This window comes from Lissotriton helveticus, chromosome 1_1, assembly GCF_964261635.1.
Source record: "Lissotriton helveticus chromosome 1_1, aLisHel1.1, whole genome shotgun sequence".
NCBI lineage: Eukaryota > Metazoa > Chordata > Amphibia > Caudata > Salamandridae > Lissotriton > Lissotriton helveticus.
The window spans coordinates 1,463,121,024-1,463,143,006 of NC_136057.1; the positions used below are offsets into that span (position 1 = coordinate 1,463,121,024).

Genomic DNA, 21,983 nt, shown 5'->3' on the forward strand with positions numbered 1-21,983 from the left:
AGCGGAGACTCCTGCGGAGGGGCGACCTCCATTGGATCCGGTAGGTCTGTACCCTCCCTTTCCTGGTCCTGGACAGGATCCCTCGCATTTTTTAAATGCACTGTTCGGAGTATATTCCAGGGCAATGTACCCCACTGGAGCACCTGTTGGTCCCATGGGTCCATTATCATACAATCTGGGTATTCCTCAGTCGTATGCCCCAGCTCCGTTTATGCCATTCATGCCGGCGCCTCTTCCACCATGGCTCGGTACGGCTCCACCGAGGTCTTCGACTCCGCATGCGGCTTCGCCGGCTCCGGATCGACCTCGCAGTCGAGATCGAGGTACCACACCTGTTCATGACTCTCGTCCTGCTCCGGCTCCTCGATCGACGTCGGAACCGGCTCCGTCGGAGTCGTTACCGGATCCGTCGACGTCGATTCGATTGGAGTGGTCGAGGCGAAGAGCTCAGCGCCTTCTAGAACAAAAAGATGATGAGAGTTCTGATGTGGAAGAAGGCGAGCTTCCTGATCATGACGATGATTTCGATGAACTTCGGGATGCTAGTGGTCTAGAACTCTCTCCTGAGTGGGTTCTGCCTTCAGCTTCTGATGCTCCATCTAGAGACGTGGCACCCTATCACGTGGTCATTAGGAAGGCTGCTGACCTTCTTAATTTAAAGCTGCCCACAGTGGAGTACAAACCCAACATCCTCACTGAAGTCTTACATTCTCCTTCTTCAATTGTGGAACCTACACTGCCATTTACTGATGCCTTGACGGATCCAATAAAGGAGATTTGGAAGAAGCCCTTATCTGCTCCTGCAGTTTCAAGAGTTATTGCAAGACGCTATAGGGTGGCTCCTGATGACCCTGCATTTCTTTCTACGCATCCATCTCCGGAAAGTCTTGTGGTTCAGGCGGCTTGCTCTAATAGGGCTGCTGGCTCCTTCCCTCAAGTGCCAGCTGACAAAGAGTCTAAAAAATTAGATCTGTCTGCGAAGAAGACTTTCTCTTCTGGGAGCATGGCTCTTAAATCATCAAATGCTACTTGCCTTTTAGGTAGATACGTGCATGCGCTAATGGACTCAGTGAAGCAATTATCATCAAAACTTCCTGAGGATGATAAGAAGAACTTTAATGAGGTTGTCTCTGACACTCAGGCTGCTGCCCGCATGGTCATTCAAAGCGGTATGGACACTGTGGATTCTGTTGCTAGAATTATGGGTTCATCCATTGCGACCAGGAGAGCCGCATGGCTAAAGTCTTCAGATTTCTCTGCGGATGTGCAATCTACATTGCTGGACTTACCCTTTGATGGAACTGGCCTTTTCGGTAAGAAGGCTGATGTAGCCTTGGAAAGGTTTAAGGACAGCCGTGCCACCGCTAGATCTTTGGGTCTGCAGATGAGAGGATCGACGACTAAAAAGTTCAAAGGATTTGGCAGATCTTCTTTTCGTCCCTTCAAGCAGGGCCAACAACAACAACAGCAACAGCAGCAAAACCCTCTATATAGATCCTATAGAGGTAAACAGAGGGGTCGTGGACGTGGACGTCAAGTCTCCTCTTCCTCCACTTCCTCCAATAATGCCCAACCCCCACCCGCATCAGCAAAGCAGCCCTAGATCCACCATTCTGGATCATGTAGGGCCAGTAGGGGGTCGGCTTACTCATTTTCTACGAGATTGGGAATCGGTTACATCAGATCTTTGGGTTCTCAATCTCGTAGAGAATGGGTATGCACTTCCTTTTCAGGAATTCCCTCCCAATTACCCTCCTTGCCAAGGTTATTGTTCGGAGGACCACCTGCTTCTCCTGCAGGAGGAAGTCCTGGCACTGTTTCGAAAGGGTGCGATAGAGGTGGTTCCAGAGCAGGAGAGGGGTCAAGGGTGCTACTCCCGGTATTTCTTGATTCCCAAGAAGGATGGCAGGCTTCGGCCTATCCTGGATCTCAGGATTTTGAACCTCTATCTCAAACAGGAGAAGTTCAAAATGCTCACCCTTGCTCAGGTTCTTCTAGCGCTGATGGAAGAAGACTGGATGGTGTCGATCGACTTGCAGGATGCGTACTTTCACATCCCAATCCTGAAGTCGCACAGGAGGTATCTCCGTTTTACGGTGGGATCGCAACACTACCAGTTTGCGGTCCTTCCCTTTGGACTTACTACTGCGCCTCGAGTCTTCACCAAGGTGATGGCAGTGGTGGCTGCGCATCTCAGAAGGTCGGGGATTCCTGTATTCCCTTATCTAGACGACTGGCTGATCAAAGCAGAGTCGCCGGAGATGGTGCTCCATCATCTGCAGGAGACAACTCAGTTGTTACACAGGTTGGGTTTTTCGATAAATGTACCCAAGTCTCACCTGGTGCCCTCCCAGCGCAACCTGTTCATAGGTGCGGTACTGGACACTTCTGTATGTCGTGCATTCCCTCCACCTCAAAGAATTCACGACATTCAGGAGATGATTCCTTTATTCTACAATGGAGCGGTTGTTCCGGTCCTGAAGGTCCTTCGTCTGCTCGGTCTGATGGCTTCTTGCATTCTGTCATGCACGCTGGCACATGAGGGCACTCCAGTGGTGCCTCCGCAGGCAGTGGTATCAGCACAACGGAGATCTCAGGGAGTCAGTGAAGATCTCCGGGGAAGCTGCAGCGGATCTGTCTTGGTGGAGCGTGGAAGGCAATCTGTCACAAGGAAAGCCTTTTCAGCTACCTCCATCAGTGGCCACAGTGATTTCGGATGCGTCCACTCTCGGGTGGGGTGCTCATCTGGGAGACCTGGAGGTCAAAGGTTTTTGGTCTCCGGAAGAAAGGTTGTTTCACATCAACCTTCTGGAATTGAGGGCGATACGTTTGGCACTCAAGGCCTTCCTCCCTTCCCTTCGCGGTCGTTCGGTTCAAGTCCTGACGGACAACACGACTGCGATGTGGTACATCAACAAGCAGGGAGGAGTAGGGTCGCAGTGTCTCTGCAGAGAGGCTCTGCGTCTCTGGTCCTGGGTTCAGGACCATCATATTTGTCTGGTGGCAAATCACCTGGCCGGAGTTCTGAACGTTCGTGCAGACAGTCTCAGTCGGCAGTTCTCTGCCGACCACGAGTGGAGGCTTCACCCAGAGGTTGTTCACGACATCTTTCGGATGTGGGGGACTCCTCGGGTGGATCTATTCGCCACTCGCGAGAATGCTCACTGCCTTTCGTTCTGCAGTCTCCAGTATCCGATGCAACGAGCATTGGGGGACGCGTTTCAGCTGAGTTGGGGAGATCAACTCCTTTACGCGTTTCCTCCCATACCTTTGATTCCTCGGGTTCTGAGGAAGATTCGTCAAGACCGGGCCCAAGTCATATTGGTCGCCCCGGATTGGCCAAGAAGGGTGTGGTACTCAGACCTTCTCCGCCTCTCCTCTCACCCGCCGCTCCGTCTCCCTCACAGGGCAGACCTCCTCTCTCAGATGGAGGGGCAGGTTTTACACCCCCACCTCCAGACATTACACCTTCATGCCTGGAGATTGAACGGGGCAACTTGAGTTCTTTTTCTCTCCCTCACGAGGTAGTGGATGTCATTCTTTCTGCCAGGCGTGACACCACTAAGTCCATTTACTCCTATAGGTGGTCTAAATTTGTTTCTTGGTGCAGGGAGAGAGATGTTGACCCTTTGAAGGCTCATTTGTCTAATATTTTACAATTTGCCCTTTATCTGGCGCAGCAAGGTTTGGCTGTGGCCACGGTCAAGGGGTATCTTTCTGCCTTATCGGCATTTCTATGTTTGCCGGATCAGCCATCTCTCTTTAAATCTCCGGTGGTTTTGAGATTCTTGAAGGGTCTCATAAATATGTTCCCTCCTACTCCTTTTGTTGTTCCTCATTGGGATTTGAATCTTGTGCTGACCTTCTTAATGGGTTCTCCCTTCGAGCCCTTGCACAAGTGTCCATTGAGGCTTCTATCTTTTAAAACGATCTTCCTCGTTGCAATCACCTCGGCAAGGAGGGTAAGTGAGCTTCAAGCTCTAAGTTCCAAACCCCCATTCCTGACCATTCATGCTGAAAGGATGGTTCTCAGGACCAGGGCTGCTTTTCTGCCTAAGGTGGTGACTCCTTTCCATCTTGGGCAGTCCATTACCCTTCCTACCTTCTATCCTCCCCCTCACCCGTCTAAGGAGGAAGAGAGACTGCACCGTCTGGACCCTAAGAGGGCGGTGTCGTTCTATCTGGACAGGACTAAAGACTTCCGGTTGGATGACCAGCTGTTTGTTGGTTTTGCTGGCTGCAAGAAGGGCAGAGCGGTGCACAAGCGCACACTTTCCAGGTGGATAATCCTGTGCATCAAGATCTGCTACTCTCTTGCTGGTAAGGACCCTCCTGAGGGTATTAGAGCACATTCTACTAGAGCAAAGTCTGCAACATCTGCTTTGTCTAGGGGTGTACCTGTTGAGGATATTTGCAAGGCCGCGACTTGGGCCTCCCTCCACACTTTCGCGAAGCATTACTGCTTGGATACCGAGGTGAGGAGGGATGGCCACTTCGCGCGCTCTGTCCTCCAAGACTTCCTGGTGTAGCAGAGTGGGCACCCTCCTCCGGGAGTGGGGACTGCTGTGGGAATCTATTCACAAGGTGAGGAATCCACACGGCAGATGTATCTATCAGAAGAACAAGTTACTTACCTTCGGTAACGCTTTTTCTGGTAGATACTATATCTGCCTGTGGATTCCTCACTGACCCACCCGCCTCCCCGTTGTCCACTCTGCTATACCTGGTCTTTCTGTATATATGTTTATACTATTGATTTAGTTCTATTTGTACTGTGTACATTGTATATTTGCATATTTGCTGTCGTTGGTCCGTCCGTGTGCCTCGAAGGCACGGAAAAAAGGGCGGAACTGACGTCATCACGCCGGCGTGGGCCTGATATAGGGTCGGTGACGTCAGACGGAGTCGCGCGCGATGCCGTGCTCCTGTGACGTCGCCCACGTCGGCGTACTACGAAGAAAATTTCCGAACGTTGCTGGCGCAAGGGGGATATTCACAAGGTGAGGAATCCACAGGCAGATATAGTATCTACCAGAAAAAGCGTTACCGAAGGTAAGTAACTTGTTCGTTTGGCACATAGATGAAAGTTTCCTCAAATTGATGCGTGTATACACTTGCTCGGCATGGCAGTATTTCAGGCTTCCTGGCCTTCCACATCCAACTTCTCCCTGTGCCAAATATATTTATTTCTTTTTTGTAGGAGTACATTTGCTGCTTATGTTTTAAATGGGAGAGCAGTTGAAGCCCTTTGTCCTTTAAAAAACATCCTTAAAGGTTTATTCTTGGTGCAATTACATAGACCTGATTAGCGTGGGTAATTTCAGACATTCTCGTCTAAGGCTTCCTACATGTGGTTTCTTCCACGCTTATTGGTTAAAATATACATTTTACATGTTTCTGGAGGTTTTCCTATCATTGTTCTCCACTCCTCATGCTTAAACGAAAACATGTATGCAGTATGTTGCTTTACTGTAGCTTCGCTGAGTCTAAAAGTTGTAGAGGTGTGAAGACAGTAGATTTGCACAAGAAAAGTGCTTTCTATTAAGCATGTTGGGTGGTTCGCTTTTGTATTGTTTCTCTATCTCAACTATAATATTTTGTATTTTTGCAAAGTACTTAAGTTTCTCCTTTTGGAAAAAGCTTTTTTGTTTGGTCATCAACCTTGCAAGTGGTGGTGTGAGGGGTAGGATGAGTCCTTATGGTTGACAAAAAGTCTTTACTGCAATATGCCCATTGAAGCCACAATACACAACCTTCGAGACATACACCTAACCACAGCAATAAGCCTTCCGGCTCCATGTCAAGGTTTGATATTTATTTGCTATGCATAGACTCTTGTTCGTGCCCCAGAGCCCAGTTCTCATGTTGTTTTTTGTTGTTGTTGTAGGTGGTTCCTGGTTACGGACATGCAGTGCTTAGGAAGACGGACCCACGTTACACATGCCAGAGAGAGTTTGCCCTAAAACATCTTCCAAATGACCCCATGTTTAAACTGGTATCTCAGCTTTACAAGATAGTCCCAGATGTTCTACTAGAACAAGGCAAGGCCAAGAACCCCTGGCCCAATGTGGATGCCCACAGCGGAGTACTCTTACAGGTGAGCAGCTGAAAGGTGTTAAAAACAGAGACTGAAATTCCGAGCTTTTGTACAAACCTCGTTGAAAACCTGTAAATAGTTTACCAAACAGCAGTACTGAGGCTCAAACACAGATCTGGCTGTGAACAAACCCTGCCCAGAACTACCCCTTTGCCATTTGAGACTCCGACACTTATCTAAACCCACCTACAGTTCCAGTAGTGTGGGCCCACCCACTGCTCTGCCAGTGCTCCTCCAATTTTGACCCCTTGTACAGGAGTACGGAAACCACACAAGGCTGGCAATGCTGCCAATACTGACCCTGTTTGCCCTTCGTTTTCAGTATCAAGACCTCAGATGCCGCATTTCTCTTTATCGACATAGTCTTTCCCCATTTGTTCTTTATTTCTTACGTGCAGCATTTCTGTTTAGTCTGCTGGGTCCCAACTGCCTGACCTCAGTCTTTATTTCGATTTCTCTGTGCCCTTTGACAGTAGACCAATTCAATTCATGTTACTTATTATTTCAGTGAATATCTAGTATACTTCCTTGTTCTTTATCCCGTCAAACTCCCTTCTTGTACCATGTTGTACTGATCCAAACCAATTAAACAGCCCCACTCCTCTCCTCACCTTTTAAAGCCCAGCACTTATCTTCTCATTTTATTACAGAAACCCGTGTTTGGGTTATTTCCTTCTTATTTGCAAATGACTCTTCAGTTTTTTGTACCTTCATCTTTCTGCTCCGCACAAAATAATCAACTACCTCATGGCACTGTGCTCCTGACCGATCCTCCGTTCCTATGCTAAAATCTGTTCGACCGCAACTGTTTGCTGACCCACATCAATACCTCCTATGTAATCTTCCCTTGCATCTGTGTTCCTTTATGGTCAACCATAAATCCTGGAGTGGACTTGAAACTATACTCTAAAATCTACTTTACTGCAACCACTACACATTTACAGTATACAGACATTCCAGCAAGAGCTCTCCTTTCCTTTTGTAAAGACCTCCTAATAATACCTGTGTTGTAAATTTGCACCAGCTCCTTGAACATACTGCAATACTCCAGCCTGTCCTTCCTCCCGCTATTTAATTTTTCCATCGAATCTGGTTCAACATGCTTGATCTACCCCCACCTTGTTTGTTTTCCCCAGTCATCAAAGCAATCAACCATTTCTCAATGTTCTTATTGACCACAATGACAGGCAACGTGCAGTATTTCATACAGTGATGTCACTACAAATAAAAACAAACCACAGTACTGGGAACACATTGTGCTCTTTGTATTGAATAGCGTTGTAACATTTCATGAACTTTTTTCCCACCTCTCACAATGGCCCAAAGTGCTTTCTTGATTATTACAGCCAATCAGCGTGTGCATGGTTGGCAGAGTGTGTACGTGCGTTTCATAGTGGGTTCTATGTGGGAAGTATTTTGGTGTTGTGCGTGGGACCAGGAGGTGTATCCAGACATATTGTAATGAACAACTTGTGGCTGCAACTTAGCATAATGTGAAACAGATGTTGGTAAAGATAGTTGTATTTGCTTACACCTAACCTACTTACCTTGGCATCAAAATTTCTCATAGCGTTTGTTGGTTTTCAATAATTGTCAATGAATTTAGTTTCTGACATGTGCCGTCCTGCTTTAACACTGACGGAAAAAAGATTTTCAGAGCACATCCACTCTGATGTCCAGTATCCTTGTTATGTTATGGAGGGCTATGCATGTGAACCCTACTTTCCTATCTCTTGCTCTCAGCGCAGTCACCGACAGTATATTTCTTTGTGTGCTTTTTCAGCTGGAGCTACATTGATGGTAGCTAGTTTCATGGTGATGTCTTTCTACTAATTTGTATCTTTTGTCTAATGCTGGTACTGACGTTTGTTTTCTCTTTTCCTGCAGTATTATGGAATGAAGGAGATGAATTACTATACAGTCTTGTTCGGCGTATCACGGGCCTTGGGTGTCCTTGCTCAGCTTATTTGGAGCCGTGCGCTGGGCTTCCCGTTGGAACGACCCAAGTCCATGAGCACAGATGGCCTCATGAAGCTAGTCAGTAGCACCAAGTCTGGCTAATGCTGTTGTCCTGGGGAAGCCTTACCAACCATCAAGGGAACTTAAAGAGACAGTACAGCTTTCGCTTCCAAGGGCCTTCAAAGACTGCTTACATTACTTTTTTGGGTATCGACAACAAAGGAGGTTAGGTATTTATGGTGTAAATAAAGGAGAGGGATATTGGAGATTATTTTACAGCCCTGTAGGCTGCCCAGGAATGTTGTACCCTGGGGGTGGATTCTAGTAATGTCCTTCCTGTGTTGCAGAAGGGGTGTCTATGTACGTTAGCAAATCTCTTGCCCCTGCGGGCTTCCACACTGCTTCACAGACCGATTTGTATCTGTTTTGTTGTATTTGTTGTTTTCTCCAGACGGATTTTGGCCCATGAAGGCAAGTACTGCCCCTTTAAATACATGACGGGTGGTGACATTATTCTGTACAGATTGCAGTCCATGCCAGGTGCCCTCGTGACTAAACAGAATAACCTGACTAATCTTCTATATTTTATACAGACAAATGCTAATGTTTTTTTCGTTCCCATTTTACTCTCTTGTGGAAATGCACAGAGACTTCACTTTGAGCAGTAATGGCTTGCAGTGAAACCCACACTTTGGTAATTTGTTTTCAAAGTACTGCTCACATGCTGCTTGAACATCCCAGTATCCCTTTCTTTAGGGCTCATTAGTTGGCCTCTTACTATTGCGCTCCGCTTTTGGAAATTATTCAGAAGCCGATCTTTTAGCAGAAATGTACTAGTTTGTAGAAGAGGGGGCTGGCATGCTAAATGATTGAGGAGCACACTGCTAATAGCTGAGCCAGCATGCCCAACTTGCTTCTCCTAGCTGTCATATATAGACTTCACCCGCTCCCACTTGGAGAAATTTTGCCCTCGGACTCCATGAGGATGCAAACACATTAAATGCGGCATCCATATTGATGAAATGACCCGCCTTCTGTGGTTCCAGCAGTGGGTGACGCCTGCCCCTGTGCATTATTGAGGACTGCTACTTCCTCATCTTCCTGGCTGCCCTATATCAGAGTGCCCGGTTTGGCCCACATTGACATGTTCTTTTAGCCCCTTGCTCTTCAGTCAAAAGCTTTCAGTTTTCAACTGACCCGTCCTGCAAACCAGTAGTGGGTTTTGGTTTTGATGCTCCAGATCCTTCAGCACGGCTGGTTATTTGGGAGATTAAGCTTGTACATGTCAAACTGAATCTGGGTGCGTTTGTGTCTAGAGCACTGCTTTTCAGAGACCCTTTCATTCTGGCGAAATCTTTGTAGATTTTGTAATCTTAATATGAAGTAACTTCTGAGTTCAGGATTAGTCTGTGGGACAGTTGTGCATGACTGGCCGTGCCACCAGATGAACTTGAGCTTTTGCGCCGTCCCTTCTGCTGGAGGGGCAGCGATTAATACACTCCTGTAACATGTTCCCAAACTCAGTATCTGCCTGTGGCTCTGTTTAATATGAATACTCTATTGTACAATTCAACACTGTATAAAGAATGGATGGCTTTCTGGTGTGTTCCAGACTTCAGGTTGTTCTGCTCAACACAAAATAAATGTTTTTATTATTAATTCTATCTGTAATGTGTGATATTCTGTGAAATGAGGACGGTTTCATTTTGAGGAGACAGTGTTTGACACAGTTACGTTTCTGTAAGTTTTATAACAATCATACTTGTAAGTGTGAAATCCTATGACTTTCTCCAAAATGGTATCTTTCATAGATTCACATGGCTGAATCATCCCCTGGCGATGAGCTGGGAGCACCACAGTAATCGCTCAACAGCAGTACAATAATAATGTACCTCTAGTTCTTAAACACACTGTTTTAGTAGCCTGATCTCATTGTTCAAAAAGAACCGCACTACAACCAATTGGAGATAATCTGCCTCATAACCACACCCTGAGAGACCATACTTCTTTAAACTTCTACCGCACAACATGTGTGAAGGGAGTCCTCTGAGCTCCGCTCTTTTCCTCACAATCAAGTGACTTTTTCTCCCAATCTAAACATTTAATAATCTGTGAAAATGTATTTACAAGTCTCTGGGATTAACATATAAGGACTGATAATGTTTGACTCTTATTTAAAAAAAAATTTTTTTAAATAGCTCTTTAGACAATGTGGTACTTGTGGCAAGAAAAAGCTGCACTATGAAGATCCCCATTAAACACTGCATTTATTATCTGACAGACTTCTAGCTGCAGATTCCTCCCCAGAAAATATTCCCCAAGTGACTGAATCTGAATATTTTTGGGCATACCTCTGCTCACCGGTAGGTGGCACCATTTGGCTCCACACCATAAGTTACGAGCATTGTGTCCATAACAACTACTGCCTAAACCACGACTTCTGGAACAACGAAGGCTAAACCACGACAATTACATTTTAAACCACTACTCCCTAAACCACCGAAAAATTAGTTTTAATGCCTTTTTTTCTAAAATACTAGTTAAGATCTGTTTACAAAAACGAGCACACTGATCCTATTCTTTTCGTGAATCGAAAGCATTTACAATTGTAAAAATCAAAGCAACACTGCCATCTCCTGACATAAACCGGTAATTTAAATGTAAACTAATTTTTTTTAACAACCTTAGCTGTATTTGAATTTTAAATATTATGATTTTAATCTTCACATATATTTCTAACTATATATTTTTTTTTATCGTATTTGTGGGGGGAGTCGCCCCACATCCCCCATCTACCCTTTTAAACGTTTTCCTAGCATGCTCCGGTGTTCTAAAAGTCGTGGTTCTATCCTTCGTTGTTCCTTCGTTTGTGGATGTTACCTTCGTGGTTCACCCCTCTTCGTTGTTCACTCTTCGTTGTTCCGGTAAGTCGTTGTTTATACATCGTGGTTAAGGATGTGTCCCCTTAGCTACCCCCAGCCACTTTTTGCCTGACTTTTTCATCCTGATGGCGTCAAAGTCTTTTTCAATTAGGGAGAATCTTCGTTAGATCTGTTCGCCTCCAAGGAGAATGAGCAATGTCAGCAGTTTTGCTTGTTGGAGTTTCCATGGTGGATCTTGCTCAGAGATGTTTTTTCTCGAGTGGAGCTTTGGACTCCTGCATGCCTTTTTCATGATCATGAATACTGCTCCTTCCCAGAGTTCTGAGAAACGACAGAGCCCATGTCATTCTTGTTGCTTCATACTGGGCATGGAGAGTCTGGTATCCCAAGCTCCTGAGCATTACCATAGGTTTTGCAGCGTGAATCTTTCTGGATTCACTATGCTGTGCATTATTCCGCGGTCTTGTGGTTGGGTCCGGATTCGTAGTCTTTTCTTTGTTTTTTTTTGTTTTTTTTCTTAGCCCAGGTGGGCGTCGGCGTCACACCCCCTTGGGTGTATTTCCGGTGACGTCGGCATGCTTCCTGCGGAAGCTCCCACTCTTGGGCGCCATCTTCAGATTCTTTTTTTCCCGCGGTCGGGTCTGGATCGTTCCCGTTGGGGCTCCAGACATTTTTGGAGAAAGAAGAAAGAAAATACAGAAAATACGAGGAGAAGTCATCTGAAGACTCCAGGGGACTTCATCGACGAAAAGTCAGCAAGGATAAGGCGTTTTCCATCGAGATCCTCGACGACCGTCGACGAACACGCGACCAGAGAGGCCCTGGACGCTCGATGATGGACAACACGCCGTTCAAGTTCTGCCGTAACTGCCACCACAAGTACGCGCAGAAGGACCAGCACCCGGTATGCAACCTTTGCCTACCGGTGGACCACGAAAGCGGAGACTGCAACGCCTGTTCCGCCTTCGCCCCGAAGACCCTTCGTGTGAGAGAGAGGCAGAGGGTAGCACACGCCACCCTGCAGGGGAAGGCCCCGACTCCGTCACTCTACGAGCTGGGGATGTCCTCCGAGGAAGAAGACAACGCTGCCGCCGAAGACGACAGCTACACGGTCGTAGAGACCGATTACACGAAGACTTCTGGCAAGGTAGGAGACTCTTCGGCCCCCAAGAACCCGAAAGACTCTGAGTCTAGAAAAATCGAGGGCAAGACCCCGAAAGCGCCGACGCCAAAAAAGGCGGCGTCCGCGACTACTCCCAGGCCCAGCGGATCCTCCGAGAAGGAGTCCCCGGCGCCGAGAGCTGCTGATCAGCAGAAAACGTCGAAAATCGTCCCCGAAAAGGACCGATCGACGCCGAGGGAGAAAGACCCAAAACTGACGACGACGACCAGAGACCCAAAATCCGGTTCGACGTCTAAAACTTCGACACCGAAAGGCACGGCGACGAGCCATCCGCCGAAAAGAGCGGCCGACCCATCCGACGCGGAACACGCGGCCGAGATGGAGAAGAAGAGAAGGCGCCTCGAGGCAGAAATGGAGAACATCATGCAGCGGAAGAAAGATTTCGACGCAAAGATGAAAGCCTTCACGATCCCTCACAAGACCAAGCCACCGGTGGTGGAGGCGGTCGAGGAGGAAGAGGAGATCGCCGAAGTCGCCGAGGAACAAGACCAGGACGTCGAGGTGATCGACGACCAGGAGGGGTACGAGAATCCCTTACGATAGTTACAACTATGGGGAGGAAGAGGATGGCAGGACGGACACAGTCGGCACCCTCTGACCTTCAGGAGGTAGATTACATCGATGTCGACACCGACAGCCCGGAGGAGGTGGTCGACACTTACCCCTCGAGGCCCTCGCCGCCGGACGACATCGGGGCCTACAACTCGGTGATACAATCTGCCGCAGCAGCTTTCAAGCTCAAGCTCGACGAAGAGAAGCAGAAAGCAGACTTCCTTCTAGAAACATTGCTCCCAACACAAACGAGGAGCCAATTCCTTCCAATGCTCGAAAGCGTCTTGGCTCAGGGGAAGGAAGCATTCAGGGAGCCCGCAACATGCAAAGCAGTAACTCCCAGAACTGAGAAAAGGTACAAACATGCCGCAAAGGACCCGGCCTACATTCAGGGCACGGTCTCCGCAGACTCCATTATCACGGCCACAGCAAGGAGGAGGGCTAACGTACCCACTACCTCGGGCCCGCCACCGGATAAGGAGAGCAAAAGGATGGATCTGGTGGGCAGAAGGATCGAACGGAATGCCGCGACCCACTGGCGCATGGCTAATTCCAACGCCCTGATAAATAGGCACATGTACCAGATCATGGAGGGGCTGGGGCAGTTGGTGAAGGACCTGCCCCAGGATGCCAGGCAGAAGGCCGAAAAGCTGGTTGAAGAGGGAAAGAACGCAGCTAATTCTTGCCTTAAGACGGCCCTGGATGGGGCAGACACAGCCAGCAGGCTCATGATGATGGGTGTCACGGAAAGGAGGCACGCCTGGCTCAGGATTTCAGGTTTCAAACCGGAGGTGCAACACAGCATCCTGAACACACCGTTCAACGGCAACACGCTTTTCGGGACAACAGTTGATGAAACGCTCAGCCAACTGAAAAAAGATAACGAAACAGCAAGATCCATGGGAGCATTGCTGTTCAGAGGGAACAAGAGGGGCACCCCGTCACGGAGGCCCGGCGGGAGAGGCGGAAACCAGCCAGGTACATCACACCAGGCTTTCCAGCAAACGCACCAGGCAGACTCGCAAGCTCAGCATGGTCAGCAGAAGCAGTCCTGGCAGTACCAACAAAGAGGCCAGTCCTTTCGAGGGAGAAATGGACGGGGACAAAATAGGAGAGGAGGGCAGCAGCCCACCTCTAAGTGACTTCAAAAAACTCCGTGTGCCCGCCCACAAAAAAGATCCCAGGGGGCAGCACGTACAGATGGGTCAAGACAAACTAGACACCTACGACCACATGACACCAGTGGGAGGAAGATTAAGATTTTACCTCCGAGAGTGGAGAGAAATCACATCAGACAAATGGATCCTCAACATTATCCAATTCGGATACTGCATAGAATTGGAGGGGAGACCAACAAGCAGAAAACCAAAAAGAAAAACACTAGCGAGCAAGCAGCTGCAGTGTCTTCAGGAGGAGGCAAAGGAACTCCTGCGGAAGCAGGCCATAGAACGGGTACCCTTCAAGGAAAGAAACACAGGAATATACTCAACGTACTTCCTGGTACCAAAGGTAGACGAGACAATGAGACCCATTCTAGACTTACGGTTCCTGAACAAATTCATAAGAACGCAAAAATTCAAAATGCCCTCCCTGCAAGAGGTGCTCCCACAGTTGCAGACCGGGGACTTCATGGTCACAATAGACCTCAAAGACACCTACCTGCACATCCCAATGAACAGAAAGCACAAACACATGCTCAGGTTCACCATTGGAGAAAGCCACTACCAGTTCACGACACTGGCCTTCGGACTAAAATCAGCACCAAGAGTTTTCACAAAGTGCCTCGCAGCAGTCGCAGCGCACCTACGAAGGCAAGGTATACGCGTATACCCTTACCTGGACGACTGGCTGGTGAAAGCAAACTCATACCAGAAATGCAAGCAGCACGCACATACAGTGACGAGCACGCTCATAAACCTGGGGTTCTCCATCCATTGGAAAAAATCATCAATGGAGCCGGAACAGGTCAAAATCTTCCTGGGAGCACAGATCAACACCTTACAGGGCAAGGTGTTCCCCAGCGAGAAGAGGGCGAGGGCGCTGGTGAAGGAAACTCGCCTCTACCGGAAGGGACAAGCTCGGACAGTGAGGACTGCGAGCAAGATCATGGGCATGATGGCATCATGCATCCACCTGGTACCAAATGTACGACTCCACATGAGACCCATTCAAGAATGGTTGCAGGAGCAATGGTCACAAGCTACAGGCGGTTGGGAGGATCTAGTGGTTGTAACGCACGCAGTGCAGAAGGAGATGGCATGGTGGACCATGGAAAACATAACAAGGGGAAAGCCTCTAACGCCTCCAACGCCAACAGTGACCATCACCACAGACGCATCCCTGAAGGGATGGGGCGCTCACATGGAGGAGCTCAAGGTGAGGGGACTGTGGACGACAACAGATGCGGCAAAGCACATCAATTACCTAGAACTGAAGACAATCTTCCTTGCACTGAAAGCCTTTCAAACAAGGCTGTACAAACACAAGGTATTGATAAAAACAGACAACACCACTGCGATGTTCTACGTCAACAAGCAGGGGGGCACACAGTCAGCACCGCTTTCAACGCTGGCGCAGGAGATATGGAGATGGGCCATCCCTCTCAAGATAGACCTGCTAGCCATACACCTACCAGGGAAGGACAACATACAAGCCGATTGGCTCAGCAGGCAGACATCGGCATCCCACGAGTGGGAGCTCAATGCTCAGGAGACAAGGTACCTGTTCGACAGGTGGGGGACACCATCGGTGAACCTGTTTGCCACACGCCAGAATGCAAAATGCCAAAACTTCGCATCCAGGCAGCCCGAGGAGGGGTCACTGGGGAATGCCCTATGGATAGATTGGTCAAGGACATTTGCTTACGCCTTTCCCCCGATACCACTGATGCACAGAGTGCTGAGCAAGTGCAGAGCGAGCAACATGACACTGATACTGGTCGCACCACAGTGGGCGAGGCAGACATGGTACTCGCAGATCATGGAGATGACAGTGTGCACCCCACAGATTCAGCAGGAGGAAAGACCTACTCTCCATGCAGAACGGAGAGGTACTACATCCAGAGCCAGAGAGCATGAGCCTAGTGGCATGGCTGCTGAGGACATAGAGTTCGCACTTTGAGACTACCAGAAAGCACCCTGAGGGTACTTCGGGAGGCACGAAGGCCCAGCACTCGAAAGTGCTACGTTGCGAAATGGAAAAGATTCACAGTATGGTGCAGACAGAAAGACTCCACAATAGAATGAAGAGGGACTCCACAGTGCTATGGTACCTGACGCACTTGCTGGAGAAGAACCTTAGCTCATCCTCTTTAAGAGTTCACTTGGCAGCGATAGTCGCCAACACAAGGGGAGAAACGTGCAGGAGCTTCTTCACATCACAAGTGGTGAAGAGATTCCTAGAAGGAGCGAAAAGGATCGCACCACCCAAGCGGGTGCCGCCACCTGCATGGAACTTGAACACAGTCCTAACGGAACTCATGAAAGAGCCCTTTGAACCACTTCACAAGGTCTCCCTAAAGATGCTAACTATGAAAACAGCCTTCCTGGTTGCAATAACGTTCTTACGCAGAGTAAGCGAGCTTCAAGCGCTGACGCTACAAGAACCCTACATACAAATACACAACGATAGAGTTGTGATGAGGACTGACCCACACTTCATGCCGAAGGTGGTATCCAAATTTCACATGAACCAGTCTATACAGATACCGAGTTTTTTCCAAAAACCAACAACTAGCGCAGAGCGAGCTCTGCACACCCTGGACGCCAGAAGGGCAGTCATGCACTACATTGAAAGGACAAAGGGACACAGGAAAACAAAACAGTTTTTTGTGTCATTCGCAAACAGCTTCATGGGGAAAGCAGTAACCAAAAAGACCATTGCACGATGGATCGCACAGACAATTCAACTCTGCCACAAACGTGCAGGACAAGAACTGGCTGAGGGGACACGTGCCCACTCCACCAGGAAGAAGGGCGCTACAATAGCCTTCCTGGCTAACACACCCATAGAGGACATATGCCTGGCGGCAACATGGGCTTCGGTGCACACGTTCACGAAGCACTACTGTGTGGACATACAAATGAACAAGGAAGCTCAAGTGGGACAGAAGGTGCTACAGCACATATTCAACACCCAACACTCATCTTCCACCCAGCCGCCACAGAGATGAGAAACCGCTACAAAATCTATGCACAGCATAGTGAATCCAGAAAGATTCACGCTGCAAAACGAATAGTTTTCTTACCTGTCGGTGTAGTTTTGCAGCTTGAAGATCTTTCTGGATTCACTAGCGAACCCACCCACCTCCGCCAGAAAGATGAGGCTGGAGAGAGAAGAGGTGGTTAACTAAAGGAAGGACGTTGAAAGTACAAAGCGGTAAATACAAACTAAATTGAACATTGCCATTACTTCGGAAACGAAAGAAAAACGGAAAAAAAGAACCCGAAGATGGCGCCCAAGAGTGGGAGCTTCCGCAGGAAGCATGCCGACGTCACCGGAAATACACCCAAGGGGGTGTGACGCCAACGCCCACCTGGGCTAAGAAAAAAAAAAAAAAACAAAGAAAAGACTACGAATCCGGACCCAACCACAAGACCGCGGAATAATGCACAGCATAGTGAATCCAGAAAGATCTTCAAGCTGCAAAACTACACCGACAGGTAAGAAAACTATTCGTTTCTTCTGTTCAGTCTGACTTTTTGGGAGGAACTTCTGTCATAACAGCAGGGCAGCACCAGAACCTGTACAAACTCCGTCTTCATGCTTGGAGATTAAGCAGCAACAGTTGTCAACTTCTGACCTTTCTCCCGAAGTCTGTGATGTTATTCTGGCAGCCGAGAGTCCCTCCACCAAGAAGGTATACGCCTTCCAGTGGTATAAGTTTGTGGCATGGTGTGCATCCAAGGATATTGATCATTTTCTGTCCCCTTATCCCAGGATTGGTTGTTCTTTCTGTAGTTCATTAGGGCTCTGCTCTAGGCGCTGTTAAAGGTTACTTGTCTGCCATTCAGCGATCTTGCAGTTGTGAGACCAACCTTTTTTGTTCAGGTCACCTGTGGTGATTAGGTTCCCCAAAGGTCTCCAACCCGTTTCCTCCCAGGCTATTCTTTATGCTCCAATGGGATCTTAACCTGGTCACTGCACAACTGCCCAATTCAACTACTTACCATCAAGATGGCTTTTTTGATTAAACAATCCAGAGCACTACAAAGGTACAATAATTGTGATCTAATGTTGTGTGCTCTGTGTTCAGCGCGGATTAGAGCGCAGGAGTTTAACTGCTGTTTTTAAAAAAAAATGTATGTTCGTGTGCAATTTTAAAAACATTGTGACTGCGTGTTAGCTCACTTACCTTTTAGTTCTTCTCGCTGACTGCGGTGCCCGCCTGTTAGAGCGGACCCGCTTGGTTTTCAGCGTTCTAGCTTTTAGCGCGGCCCCTTTCCTCCACTGCCTATAAAACACCGGAAGCAGCGACCGCGCAGCGGTAATGTGCTCCGGGTACAGAGTTGATTAGATTAGAGCGTAGCAGTTTAACTGCTGTTTTTTTTTTTTAAAAACTGTGCAATTTTAAAAACATTGTGACTGCGTGTTAGCACACTTACCTTTTAGTTGTTCTCGCTGACTATGGTGCCCGCCTGTTAGAGCGGACCCGCCTGGTTGTCAGCGTTCTAGCTTTTCGCCTGGCCCCTTTCCTCCACTACCTACAAAACACCGGATGCAGCGACCACACCGGCTGCGCGCCAAAGGCAAGCCTGTCTGCACCCGGAGTGCGACCAGTGGCAGAATCCCTGCCAATTTTTCTAGGCTAGTTTACTCGAGAAATGAACTCCTGAGTTTCAATCTAGGCGAGTGCTCTGACCCTAAACTAGAATTGGAGCACAAAATTAATTATCCTAGTTATTGTAATCTATGTGGCTTTATGGCTCTGAACTCGGGTATATCCTATACGAGCAGTATTAGGGAAGACAGACAGTCTTTTAACGTACAGCACAACAATTCCACACAGGTCGGAAGGGTTCCTCAACCTAATGTCCAACCACAAAACATTTCCGATAAAAACCCTAAATCCAATAGCTGTGTCTTAGTCAATGCCAGGTCAATGATTAAACATAAACACGATTTAGAGTGCCTGATGCAATTGGAAAAACCAGATCTGGTATTTCTCACGGAAACGTGGGCTAATGAATCAAGTAATCCTGACTGGAACAATGCAGTCCAGGCGGGTTACTTTGTTGTTAATACTGATAGGGTGGGGACAAACTTGCGGTCTTTTTCCAGAACAAGGTCCAGTCGGTCTAGGAGGAACTTTTGAATTCATCCAAAGTCAGTAGAATGAACCATCTAGAGGTACAGGATGAGCAGACCCTCCAGTGTAGCCTAACTCAGTTCTCTGCCTTAAGCGAAGTGCAAGTGGTAGTGTAGTGTAGCTCCTATTTTCCCAATAGGCTCTGCGCATTGGAATAGTGTCTACAGCAGTAAAGGCCTAGGCCAGACGTTAACTAGGTCTACTACTGTCGATACTAGACTTAATTTTTGGGTTTGCCAGCTAAGCTCAGAGTTCGCTAGAAACTTTCTCGAATGTTCAAGGAAGGATTAACTCCCCTGATTAGACAAGAAGGGATTTAGTTTCTGACAACCATAGAACATGACAACTTTGCTCTCCCCTAATCAAGAGTCAATCTCGAGAGTCGTGTGAGCACAAGGCAATTATTTTACTCAGTCAGTACGTGCATTCTTAGTCTCATCAGAATGTAGAGAAAAGGAAGAGACGGGCGTGTTCAATAAAAGATGTTATTTATTGATCAGTCTCTTTTCTCGTACAAGAGAAATGGATCGATATTATTGCGATACTTATAGTTAAGTAAAGTGCATACGTTAAAAGCAATAGTACAAAATAATACTGTAAAAACATTGATATGGTTTCTGAGCCATATGATGTTTAAAATGATTAAAATATATTTACATACACATATACATTTGACTAAACGCACTCAACTGGTGTTTCTAAATACGCCTACCCCGTGTACCTGACCTAAGTCTAATGCGTGGGCGGGAATAGGAAGTTACAGTTTAGTTTAAGTTTGTTTTTGCCAAGTGAATAACTAAAGAATTCTCTAGGAGGGGTTATTCAGTTCTGTACCTGGAATTTAGGATGAATGAGGAATGGTATCTCTTTCTCTGCTCTCGATATTCCAGGCTGCCTGCGAGGGCTGCCCAGAAGCGCCGGTGCTGGGTCTCTCGGCTTGAGATAGCAGCGCGTCTCTCAGCGCGTCAGGAAGGCGGGGCTGCTGCCTGCGGGGTCTGCTTCTGCTCTCGGCTTCGGCAAGTATGGCTGCTCCGTCTTGTCACCACGCGTGTGTTTGCATAGGGCAAGGTCGGCAATATTTATACCTTAAAGGTGCCGAGATTGACGTAAGGATGGACATAGGTACGTCAATAAAGATGTCATACGACTTGCTCGTTAGCACATTCTTTACTAAAGTTCTCTGTGAAATCAAAACAATGGCCGCACGGATTATCCAGGTTGTCATAGGTTTGATTTGTTATGAGAACGTCGTATGCCTTATCAGGGGCTGAAGGAATGTCGCTTGTCTAATTAGATCTCAAGCGTTATGACCTAATCAGATAACACGTTCCTGTGCCGTAGTGTGACTGCGTCAGATAACGGTATCTGCATCATGGGGGATTTCTTGCCTCATGGGCTGACTGTTAGTTAACTAGCTAGTAAGTTTAACCAGAATAGGGTCAGGAATAGGGGGATCGAATCAGAACCTATAGAAATACACGACACCCACTCCACGCTAACTATGGTCATATCTACTAATCTATGCATAGTATAACATAGTACAACATACTATAGAGTATAGTGTATACCTTACCACCCCAAAATACATAAATGCATTTCGAAATTTTCAAATATACTGAAAAATTGCAGTCATATATATTGTATGCACTTAAGCTATGAATTAAATGCAAAAGAAAACACGCATTGTTATGTATTATTGCTTGTTGGTATATGAGAAATACACATGAAATGGCTCTTAATATGGCTATACAGAAAAAAAGTCGAAACCATTTCATCACATAAAATCTATTGCGAACATACCAGCGGGCAGCTAAAGTCTATAAAGTCTATAAAGTATCTAAAATAGAAATCTTAGTTCTCTAGGAATAGTCTCTTACTTTAAGCAGAAAATCAGTGTCCCGGGAAAAAATATATAGAAAAATATTTTAGGGGCTTGCTGAAAAAAGTTGCTGTCCGTGAACTGGATTGTAATTGTTCATGTGACTTTATTTTTAAAGTTGAAGGCCGAATTCAGGGAACGCCGTGTGCGAGTTTACTCAAAAGTCTCTATTTCTGTTCCGGAGAGAACATCATATCATTCAGGCTTTCGAAAAAACTGTCAACAGCTTCATGGGAAAGTTCCTCTAAGTCGGAAATAGGGGTAACCATGCATTCATGCGCATGATTGTCTCCATTGACATTCTGATTTGCATTGCTGACAGAAGGTCGTACCTGTTCGATGCTGCTTTCATCTTGAACTTCACTACTCTTCAATCGCAGTGGTGAAGATTCCAGGAATGCCGTCATCAGAATTGGCAGCCTTTGAGGGCAGCACAGTGCGTGAACCTTGGTAGGAACCAACAGTGTATCTGCATCCACCGGCGCATCCGATTGTAGCGTCAGACAGGTGTCTAACACGCATTCTTCTCCGCATAGCAGACACCTTAGTACAGGTAAAACACACCTTTGCCACATTGGTCGAAATGATAGAAACCAAGTCATGTTTAGGTCTCTAAGCCGGGATAGTCCCAGGATTTTTGATATCCGGTCCCGGTATCCAATGGCTAGGATCGTATCTTCCATTGTCGCGAGAGTTTGATCTGTGACATGGGTTGCCATAACGAAAAATAAGGACTAGGAATAGGATTCCTGCAATTAGTCCCAGGATCAAGGGAAGTCCGCCAAAAATCGAATGGACGAAGTCTGGAAAAATACCCAGTATGGCTTTGAATGGTGTTAATGCCATCGAAAATACTGTCTTAAATACCTTTGAGACCCCTGTGGTATCAGAAATATTTAAGATTTCGCTCAGGATTTCCGCGAAATGTACGGGGGAATTAGTTGATAATAATGTATGTATCTCTGCAGTCGTCCTTGCGACTTGTAGATCATACGTTTCTTTAGATGACGTGAGCCTTGTAGGCGTCTGAAGAAGCACTGTTTTCATTCTGCTTAAAGTGTCTATTCGAATAGAAGTAATTTTCAGACCGGGCCATGCCCTTGCCTCCCTGTCTGGAAAGGAGC

General features: G+C 47.2%; 1 protein-coding gene across 1 annotated transcript in view; it reads left to right on the forward strand.

The window, feature by feature from the left end:
- CS (citrate synthase) overlaps window positions 1-9,715 on the forward strand; it is a 130,976-nt gene extending 121,261 nt beyond the window's left edge. Inside the window, exons 10-11 of the mRNA XM_078686154.1 lie at window positions 5,888-6,097; window positions 7,985-9,715. Coding sequence (XP_078542280.1) covers window positions 5,888-6,097; window positions 7,985-8,158 — 384 coding nt within the window. The 3' untranslated portion in view covers window positions 8,159-9,715. The remainder of the gene's footprint in view (window positions 1-5,887; window positions 6,098-7,984) is intronic.
- The last annotated feature ends 12,268 nt before the right edge of the window (window positions 9,716-21,983 follow it).